The sequence below is a fragment of the Lathyrus oleraceus genome, chromosome 7 (assembly GCF_024323335.1).
Source record: "Lathyrus oleraceus cultivar Zhongwan6 chromosome 7, CAAS_Psat_ZW6_1.0, whole genome shotgun sequence".
Taxonomy (NCBI): domain Eukaryota; kingdom Viridiplantae; phylum Streptophyta; class Magnoliopsida; order Fabales; family Fabaceae; genus Lathyrus; species Lathyrus oleraceus.
The window spans coordinates 416,375,897-416,386,828 of NC_066585.1; the positions used below are offsets into that span (position 1 = coordinate 416,375,897).

General features: G+C 36.3%; 3 protein-coding genes across 3 annotated transcripts; 1 reads left to right on the plus strand and 2 right to left on the minus strand.

Moving 5' to 3' along the window:
* Window positions 1-683: 683 nt before the first annotated feature.
* On the minus strand, window positions 684-1,556 carry LOC127104121 (uncharacterized). The gene has a single exon (XM_051041327.1). It carries the CDS (start codon window positions 1,554-1,556, stop codon window positions 684-686), a length of 873 nt encoding a protein of 290 aa, XP_050897284.1.
* Window positions 1,557-3,187: 1,631 nt separating this feature from the next.
* LOC127104122 (serine/threonine-protein phosphatase 7 long form homolog) lies at window positions 3,188-4,352 on the plus strand. The gene is made up of 4 exons (XM_051041329.1): window positions 3,188-3,247; window positions 3,330-4,024; window positions 4,106-4,159; window positions 4,274-4,352. The coding sequence occupies exons 1-4, from the start codon at window positions 3,188-3,190 to the stop codon at window positions 4,350-4,352; spliced, it is 888 nt and encodes a 295-aa protein (XP_050897286.1).
* A 2,231-nt stretch (window positions 4,353-6,583) lies between these two features.
* LOC127100376 (uncharacterized) lies at window positions 6,584-10,183 on the minus strand. The gene is made up of 5 exons (XM_051037518.1): window positions 10,024-10,183; window positions 9,165-9,589; window positions 7,858-9,073; window positions 7,601-7,747; window positions 6,584-7,453 (listed from the first exon to the last, which is right to left on the minus strand). The coding sequence occupies exons 2-5, from the start codon at window positions 9,213-9,215 to the stop codon at window positions 6,867-6,869; spliced, it is 2,001 nt and encodes a 666-aa protein (XP_050893475.1). The 5' UTR covers window positions 9,216-9,589; window positions 10,024-10,183; the 3' UTR covers window positions 6,584-6,866.
* Between the last annotated feature and the right edge of the window lie 749 nt (window positions 10,184-10,932).

Consider the following 10,932-nt stretch of genomic DNA (forward strand, 5'->3'; position numbering starts at 1 on the left):
CATAATCATCTGGACGGATATTTAAAACAACAACATAATCATCTGGAAGGTCGTTGGGATGGTCCTGCAACATTAGGACATTTCCTACGCATGTGTCCTATTTCACGGCAAATTCCACACCTTCTCTTTTCCTTCTCAACGTCGTCCATCTCGGTTCTAATCATGGTGTTGTTTGGGTGCCCTTTCTTCCTCCTTCTCATAGAGTCGTCGTGGCAAAGAGTAAATCCTTCATATTATGGCCAATTCTCCTCATGGGGAAGTCCTAGGAAACTTTCCTGATACACCTTGAAGACGTTAAGAATTTTGAAGACGTCTGGAATGTGAATGGAATAGTCCGGGCGTATGCTCGAACATGCTGCGATTACATGGGAGCAAGGTAAGTGAAATGCCTGAAATTTCCCACAGTCACAGTGTTGTTTCCTCAGATCAACGCTGAACGTTCCGGTTGGTCGACCGTCGTTATGATTAATCTTCTCTTAGACCATGAAATAAAATCTCTCCCGATCGAAGTGCATGACGTTGTGCGTGTTAGCTTTGATGACTTCCTCAGCCATCCCCTTGTTGTAGTTATCAGTGAAAACCTGCCCAGAGGCTAACATTTTTGTCCACTGATGGCCTCTTCTACCAAATAGTGATCCTAAACGATAGTACGTAGATTTGACCAATGTAGTGATTGTAAGGTTTCAGGTTTCTTTTAGCACCGAGTTCATTGCTTCTGCTAGGTTAGTTGTCATGTGACCCCAACGTTGCCCTCCGTCAAATGCCCTTGCCCACTTCTCCCGAGGGATGTTGTCTATCCATGATAAAGCATCGTTGTTTGTTCTTCGGATTTCCCCCCGATAGTAGTTAAATGTTGCCTCTGTTAACGCATAACCCGTGTTAACAACTATTTTCCGCAGATCCTTGTTTTTAATCTCGCGCATGAAGTTTTGCGCGATATGTCTAATGCAATAGACGTGTGATGAAGGAGGAAACTGCCATCCATTTTCTGGGTTGTTGTATGCACTCTTTATCGATTCATGCCTGTCTGATATTAGGCATAGATTTGCTTGGAGGGTAACGTGCATTCTCAAATTCTTAAGAAAGAAACTCCAGGCTTCCTTTGTCTCACTTTCAACCAATGCGAACGTTATCGGAAATATGTTCCCATTCCCATCCTGTGCCACAGCCATCAACAAAGTCCCTCTGTACTTGCCATACAACCAAGTTCCATCAACCTGCACAATTGGTTTACAATATGCGAAACCACGTATACATGGTCTAAACGCCCAAAACAGACGATGAAATATCCTTTGGTCACCCAAGTATGAACCATCATTTGAAATCACAGGTAAGGATTGTAATTCTATAATGGTGCCTGGTAGATATGTTTTCATTACCAGTATCCACTGCGGAAGATCGTTGTAAGATGTCTCCCAATTTCCATACAGCGACTCAATTGCCTTACACTTTTCAATCCATGTCTTTTTGTATGATATGATATACCTGTATTTCTCAACAACATGAGCGATGATAACCTTCACCTTAAGAGAAGCGTCCCGATTTACAAGCTCCATTATGCTCTTGCTAATCATTTCTGAACTGAGTTTTGTATGGTCTTGTTACATGGAAGTGGTTGTGCACGTATGAGGCCCACTAGACTTACCAACTCTCCACCTTGAGTTGCTCTTGCGCAAAGAGACCCTACATTTGAAATTGCATGTTGAATTTCTACATTTGATGACAAAACGTACATTGTCAGGTTTAACCACAGAAAAATCTAGACTACGTTTTATATGTCATTGTTGCAACGCCAGAACACACTCTTCCTTATCTTCATACTCGATGCCCTCCTCTATTTCGTCAGAATTGTGAGTTGGTATGAAACTGCCGAAAACGGAGATTGGTTCAGCATCATCCAAACTTATGTTTTGCATGTGCGCAGGTGGGTTGTACAAACTAATTGGTTGCGCTCTTAGTGCAACGGTCGGTGTGTCGAATATGTCCTCATTGCCATCGTCATCACTAACACCAAATAGATCTTCAAATCGAACCTCCTCAAGATCATCCTCACTATTCTCGCATACCTCTTCATTTGGTATGAAAGGTTCATTATTTTGAGTCGGCTCTTCGTCAATGGCTTGACTCATTCCATAGTCGTGTGACTGTACAAATTACGTTGGATAACCGTGATTTTCGTTGTGAGTCGGTTGTTCTTCAACATCTTCATTGTGACTCGGTTGTTCTTCAAGATTATCGACTAGACGAACATATATCTCAATGCTGGGTAATTGAGATAATGTTACATGACATTGAAACATCGACCTGACATCTTCGTCAGTCTCAATGGGTGTCATTATGTAAAAGACGGTATTATCATCTCCATTAAATAATGGTTGACGATAAATGATGTCTTCAACATAACGTTGCAACTTTTTTTCAATACGGTCTTTTAAATGATGAAAGTCGGAGTTGATGTGGATTTTGAACATAGTTAAATTCGTATTGCAAAATGAGAATCCCTCACTTGGATCTGTGAAAAGTGACCCTTCGGAATGGATAGAAACAATTAAATTTCTTTGAGCCATGGATGTGTAATATTTGATTTAGTTTAGGAGATATGAATGTATATTTGGTTTGGTGAGAATAAATGAGGATGTTAGTGGTATTTATAGGAGATATGAATGTGTATTTGGTTTGGTGTGAATATTGGAAAGTATACAAATCACATGTTGATTTTTATTTAATAGGAAGAGAGAGAAGAAGAGAACGCGTGATCCATGGCCTGTACTAGCTCGTCCATTGATTGGACGAGGCAAAACCCTAAAAGAGTGAACTCGTCACTCCATTGGACGAGCCAATATGGCAAACGCAGCACCTCGCCATTCCATTGGACGAACTCACAAAGACCAAGGCATAACTCGTCCATCAAAGTGACGAGCCTTAAGACAGGCTTTTGCGCAGTGAATTTTCCCATCAGCGTGGGAATCTCAATTTGCAGGATTCCTTACAAAAAAAATTTGCATGCATTCCATGCAATGTCAAATCCCCCCATTAAAATCTTTACCAATTTATTTATTATATTTTACCACTATAAATAATCCATACCTCTACACTTCCTTCTCATCATCTACCTACAATTTCTATTTCACAAATTCTTACTCTCTTCAAATATTTACTCTCTTCAATTTCTACACTTCCTTCCAAGATGTCTTTGTTATGGATGGGCGAATCACACCGTGGGACGGCGGCAAACATTGCCGAATACGTAAGTCTCTTTCAAATTTACCATTTTTTATCAGATCAAATATTCATTGCCGTTTTTTATTTTAATTTCAGCAAGATGGTAGGTTTCGGGTCCATTCGCATACGTTCAACCAAGTGCGGTTATAATACCGTATTTGGAGCTAGCAGGTTTTGCAAATGTGGCCAAGATTGCAAGTCTAAAAGTAGACTCTAAACTAATTGTGGCATTGTTAGAGAGATGGAGACCGGAGACACATACATTTCATTTACCAACAGGTGAATGTACTATCACACTAGAGGATGTGAGTATGTTATTCGGTCTCCGAATCCATGGTGAAACTGTTAATGGCCCAACAAACGTAACCAATGATGTTTACATGGAAAATTTGGGCATCGAACCAACAACTTCGGATAAAAATGGGGCTTCTGTCAAAATTGTTTGGTTAGAAGCAGTATTAACGCAACTCAAAAATAACCTTAACCCGTCCGAGGCAGAAAATATTCTACATGCAAAAATTTATATTTTACTTTTAATTGCTACTTTTTTAATGCCAGATAAGAGTCGCAATTTGTTGCATTCTTCTTGGTTACCTTTAGTAGGAGACCTTGAAAAATGTAATACATACAGTTGGGGTTCTGCTTGTTTGGCGACACTATATAGACATATGTGCAAGGCGGTCCATAAAGGAGTCAAGAGCATAGGAGGATGTGTTGTATTACTAACTGCATGGGCATTCACACGCATACCCTTGTTAGCCCTGGTTAGTAACGAGGTTCCATCACATCCTTATGCATTAAGGTAACGATTTTCATTTAAATGCAATTTATATTTATCAAAATTATTTATACGTCACTTTAACGTTTTTTTTTAATATGCAAGATGGTACAAACGAGGTATGAATTATGGAAATAATCCTCGTCATCATCTACGAGGGTACCGTGTTGCAATAGAACACATGGAAGAAAACGATGTAAGAATGATTAATTATAATATTAAACTTATTTAAATTTATTTTATACATTCTAATAGTTATATTTCTTTTAACAGTTTATTTGGAGGCCGTACATACAATATCCAGTGTCTGATTATAATGACAGCCGAGTCTGGAGTGCAACAACATATATGATATGTTTCTTTACCGTTGAGATGCATCAGACGAATCGAGTCAAACTCCAATTTGGATTTGAACAACAAATACCGTCTCAGCCTAGATGTCTAAGTGAACACCATAACATGACTATGGTCCAAGCTTGGGACACGCATTGACAAGATTTACATAAAGAAGAGCTGAAAGAATGGAAAAGAAGAAGACATTTGGTGTTACAAGGAAACTCAGTAATTGGTGAGTCTAAGTCAGGTAGAGAATACATGAATTGGTTTCTATCAATTCCTTTTATGCACGTTGCTTCGACACAATTTTTGAATGATACCCGTCAACGTGTAGCTTCTTCAACCCAACAAACAACATCACCCCCACAACAACATAACCAACCATCATCCTCAGCTCAACAAACATACCAACACACCCAGACCACACAACAACACACAATTTATTCCACCTCAACCCAACACCATAATCCCCACACTCCATTCCCTCAAACAAACTACTATTACAACCAATAATATCAACAACAAACCAACATACGCCCACCCATACAATACACTCCAATTCCTCAACCCAACTTTGAATACTCAAACCCTCATTCTCAACCCCAACCTTCTAACACCACATTCGCACATCCCACTCCCACATACAACCCTGATGATGTCTATTATCCTTCTATTCAACACACCCAACCCGAAACTTACACACAAGCCACACATTCACTACCCAACTTTGACCTCACCGATGACCATTTAATGAGTATGCCTTATTTTGGCGTTCAAGAACTCGACGGTATGGATATGCCTCCAAACACGTCACAACAACATCAAAGTCAACAACATCAACAACAACAAGACGCCCTTGACGAATTGTCTTCCAACTCATCTCCGTCTCCCGCAAGACAAAGACAAGAAGACTTGGGCAAGGGAACACGCAAAAAAGTTGGCACAAGATGTGGAACAGGCGGTCACTATAAATAAAATGTATTGCTTCCATTATATCAATAAAATCTATTTCTTCCATTGTAATTCTTAAAAAAATAAATTATTTCTATTATTAATATTCTAAAAAATAATCATTTTTATTAGTAATATTTAAAAAAAACAATATCAAATTTTTTTTATTATCATAAAAAAGAATTATTATTTACATTTTATTTTAAATGTTTTTATAAAAATATTATTATTATTTTAAAAAAAATTAATTATATTAATTAAATATAGAATTAATTAAAAATTATTTAATAATAATTAGAAAACTATTCAATAAAATATTTAAAATATTAAAAAAAAAAAAAACTCCTTCATACTCTCGGTCATTGATTGGCTGAGCCCACACACGGCAAAATGGGTCTTCATGCCCTCGTCCAACCATTGGACGAGTCCAATAAGAAAAAGGGGGAAGATTGAGAATTTTTTTTCAGAGTGGGCAAAGTGGGTATTTTATTTCAGAAAAGGGGCAAAGCAGGACAAAATATTTTAAACCATAAAATGCAAATTTATAGGAAATTGAGGAAACAAACTACATATAATAATATATTTTTGACTCTGCAGAATTAAAGTTTTTGAACAACTTTATTGTGGTTCCTTCCGATCAGGAAATTAATTATTGTACTTGCGCGCAAAAGATATTTCAGTTTATAGAAAAAACTAACTAATAATTTTTGGATGAAAATGTAAGTTCTTTTCCAGCTTAACCACATACTCTGCTTAACCAGGTTCAAAACCGTCTCTAAATATGTTGCAATGTCAAAAAAAATTAATTGAGAACTTTGCCGATTCGGTGACTTAGTATATAATTGCGCACAAATTATTTTACTTATAAAAAAAAATTAAGTAACATTTTAACTTGAGTAGTCAATCAAGGTAATTGATTTGGTTGATTTGGTTGAAGTTAAAAAAAAAAATGTTGACCAATGTTTTTCAGCAAAGAAACCCAATAACGATCATTATTGTCGGTCGATTTAACAAAATTGAATTTAATATAATTGATTTATATTTACATACATTTATATAAAAGTGAATTGAATGATAAATTTTAATGTAAAATCAAAGTTTAAATTCAGAAACTACAAATTCTATCTTCAAATATAATTAATTATTGAGGCCGAATCAATTATAACATTAGAAGAATCAAACACCTCAAAACCATTCCAGAATCAATTCTTCCCCCTTTTTCTTATTGGACTCGTCCATTTGCCCACAGAAAATAAGTGATTTATATAACTACATTACAGCAATCACTTCAAAAAATAATCAAAAATCACAAATTCAACTAATAGGCAATCACCATAAATTGGTGATGATGTTTTAAACAACTTAATTAACACAAACAATAATGAAATAGAAAGTACAGAAGCATAAAGCCACTTATTTGGGAACTAAGTACAACCCACAATCAAAGGGTTGACAAAAGACTGAAAACAAAACATGACAATAACCTCTTAGAAACAGATGGCAATGAACAAATCAATGTAAATAGACTCATACTGAAACATATGGCAATGAACAAATCAACTTGCAATGCAATAACCTCTTAGAAAGCTCCAAGAGTTCCCTCGCTGCGACTCTTGCGCATGAAGTTCTGAGAATTTAAGCTCAACACTTTGTCAAAAGTATCTAAATGATGACGACTTTGGGGCGATGGTTTTGTTCCGATTGGTGGGAGGTGGCCCTGCTTTCCTTTGGAATGTTTTGGTGATGACCCGGATGATGGCCTCCGAGAAGACGTTGGCACCTTCCTTGTAGTTTTGCGATCCACTCTAAGTCCGCGATCAAACTGTTGTGAGCTCATTCCTAGTCGAACTGCACGATCTGCACTGTCCTTCAAACCGTTCGCTTTGAACGGCTGCCGATTGTAGTAGACAAGATGAGGAAGAAGGCCTTGCAGGTATTTCTTAATCTGTTCATCTCCAACGTTTTTCTGGCAAGGGTTCCCTTCCAAGTTGATAGCTAGCAAAGAATTATAGTTGGCCGCAAGTTGTCCAAGACATTTGGCAGTTGAAATCTTGTTAAAGCGGAGATCCAAGATACTTATTTTCAACAGGCGGTGCAAGCCCTCGACTTCACCAATCTTGTTTCCAGCCAGGTACAGCTCTTTTAGGGAAGAACAGGACGCCAAACCTTTGCAAAGGAGGAAAACATTAGCCAAAAGAAAGAAAACACATTGAAGGAATATCACAAATCAACAGTTCAATGTCAGCAGATGACGGTACAAAAAATTATACCACAGAGACTAAACTTGAGATGTAGTTTAAGAATTTCTTTTACCATGTCCAATTCTTAGTATACGATTGAAGCTGAGGTCTAGGACACGAAGCCGAGTAAGTTCACGTAATCCCTCTATAGTGGAGATATTGTTTTTTGACAAGTTCAACGTGTGAAGTCCTCGAGGAAGGGCACCGGCAGTTATCTTCACTGAAAAAGAGAATTGAAAAGGGATAAGGTAAATGAAGTAAGTTTCATGCCAAAGTTAACGATTATCACAAGTAAAAAATATTGATGAATAAATAAAGCATACTACTCACCGATCCCGTTTCCAGACAAATTGAGCACCTTCAAACTCACAAATGCACTCAAAAAGGGGATTACAACCAACCCATGATTTGCCAGCTGAGCTGCAGAGGCATTGGCAGTTAAAGACGAAATATATCTTTTAGCAGCTTCCATTCCTGGAGAGATCTTATGGTCCACAACAGAAGGAGTCACGGCAATTGCAGTGTTAACATCAACTATAGGATGCACAGGTTCAGGCAATTCAGTTATATCCTCTAGAGGTGGTGCACATTGCTGCAGACCGCTTACCCAATCCTCAATCCGCTTAACTTTAAAATCCTTGTTAGGATATTCACCTGATAAATCTCCTTGAAGGGGTTCAGCGTCACTTATATCGTCTGTAATTGGCATTATCCGGTCCTTTGGTAAGCCAGAAAGCAGATGAGAATCATAACCATCTTCAAAGTATCTGTCCATACGAAAATCTTCAGTTTTTTTCATGCTACTTTCTTTTTCTTGAGTTTCCCCTATTTGATCATAAGACACGTTGATAAACGCGTCTTTCTTCCTCAGGCCTAAAGCACAAAGATCGTCGGAAGATCTTGACATTGATGATGCATGTTTAAAAGCATGATAATTTCCAGAAGACAACGTAGGAGCTTTGAAATCGGGTAAGGAACGCGACTTCCTTAAAGTTGGTGTGCTGGGACCAGAAGTATGTTCAGTGGAGTCGCCAGCAAGATCACCAGATAATGGAGTATCAGAAATTTCATGAGCATCCTTATCCGAATGTGTCGGATCTCCTATTGAAAAAACTGAGCCTTCATTGTCACGACCAGAAACAGCTTGAAGCTCGAAGTTTGAATTCATTTTGCATTGATCATTTGGGCTGCTGCTTGAATTTGGTGAGTCATTGAGGCTTTTGGAAAACTCCAGATTTCGTTCACCCTCAGTTACAACTTGGCAAAGCACACTTTCCGAATGACTTTTCCTAAGACGCGAAGTTTGGCGAACTTTCCCGTCAAATTCAATGTAAAACTTCTTATTGAGATCCTCTAACTTACCAGCGAGCTCAACTGAATCATGGTCAAGAATATCATTCTCGGAGACATTCATTAGCTTACTCGGTTGCTGTTTTGAAAGTGATGAACCTATGTTCAAAGCGATAGACGGATCTTTCCTGACTGGAATTTTGGAACTATCACGCAAAACTCTTGCCATTGTTTCAGTAGAAGGTTGAGTTATTTTCTGATTAAAAGAAAAAGCTTATTAATGTCAATAATTCATGCAAAACAAACCAAGTTATACATGGTCTATAATCCAATGCATTTCTTAATACCTTTGCCTTGTTGCCTTGGACATTAACATGAAAACAAGAAAATTTAAACATCGCTGCAACGATGTTGAAAGCTACATCTAAACATAAAACTTCCTGTAAGGCAGAAAAACCACTGCCAACAATAATCTATAATGCTCATCAGTTTTCCAGAAGCCTAATAAAAAACCGAAAAAATTTGAGAGGCCTTCTGGGGGACAAATCAAAAGCCACCCTTAGCCATAATCAACGGACAAACCAACTGAAACACGGCACAATCTCCATATATCTGATGCCTTTGTTCTACGTAAAACGTAAAGCCAAATCACTCCTCCTTCATCACCCCACACCCTCTTAGAGGTGCGAGAATTGTTCGAATCTGTTATAGCGGCCAGAGTGAAATAAATTCTTTTTCAATCCAGAGACAAATCCGCATAAAAGACGCAAACCTATCAAATACATGAGTATCAAATTATCAATGGTTGATCTGATATAATATTAACATCAGAAACATAGTCAAAACACAAAAACAGAATCAATCATCCAAACATACACAGATAAAAACAAACTCCATCTTCACAAATTTAAGATTTCTCTAGTTTTGATATTCTGAAAATTCTATCTAACAACTCAATCTCAAAAATTTAAGAAAAATTAACCCACTCCACAAAAAAAAATCAAGAAAAAAACGAATTAAACCTTAAATTGAACCACATCAATTAACTTAAACAGAAAAATATTAACCAAAATTGCATCTATGAATCCAACAAAGGTACGATGTTTTATTAAAAAATCATGGAAATTTGAAAGATAAATGCAAAACAAAGGTTCAATAATAAAATTAAATATATAAAAATGCAAAGAAAAATAGATAATTACTTACGGAAAGAAATCGAAGAGAAAAGTGAAGAAAGTTTTTGGATTGAAAGAAAGGGCACTGTTGTATCAAGACGCAGCCTCTTCTTCCTTTCTCAACCCTGCAATGCTACGCAATATCAACAAACCAATTTTTCTTCAATTTTCTTTATATGTAAATAAATAAATAAATTATTAATTATTGATTATTAATAATTAATAATAATAGGTTCCGAATGAAAGGTGTTGTTGAGTGCCACACAATCACTAGCTTTAATTTAAATTTAACCCTAATTGGTTATGCTAGGAGTGATTATTTGACCATTAAAACGCTTTAATAACAAATATCAGCCTAAAATTATGGGCCTTTATATTTTTTGGAAACTAAAAACATGTGCCTAAATCTAAAAGGCTAAAAGTCGTACTTTAGGGTAAACAAATTTAAATGTCGGTTTGATTTTAGTATTTAATATTTTCTGGTTTGTGTTATATTTATTTAAATTAATTAATTAAATTTTATAATTAAATTATTTTAAAATTAATATGATCGAGCAAACTATCGGTTTCTTAAATAGATCAAAGGTCCCTTTTTTATTTTTAAAAATATATTTTTTCTTTTATTTGTAAAAATTATTTTTATGAATATTTTTTTTAATTTGTTCTAGATCGGTCAAATACTAAAATAATTGAGGTTTAATTTATCTCAAATCAATTTTACTTGATCTAAAATATAAAGTCACTTCGCACATAAAATAATGTATTATCTTATTTTCATTTTTCATTTCACTCATCTTGAATTTTAAATTGATTTGAATGTTGGAGTGCTAACTTTGCAAGTATATTTTGCATTATCCTATCAAAGATCTACATTACTGGTTCAAGATCTTCAGTTCACCAATTGCATCTAATTCTGGTTTTGGAACAGAACAGTGGCGTC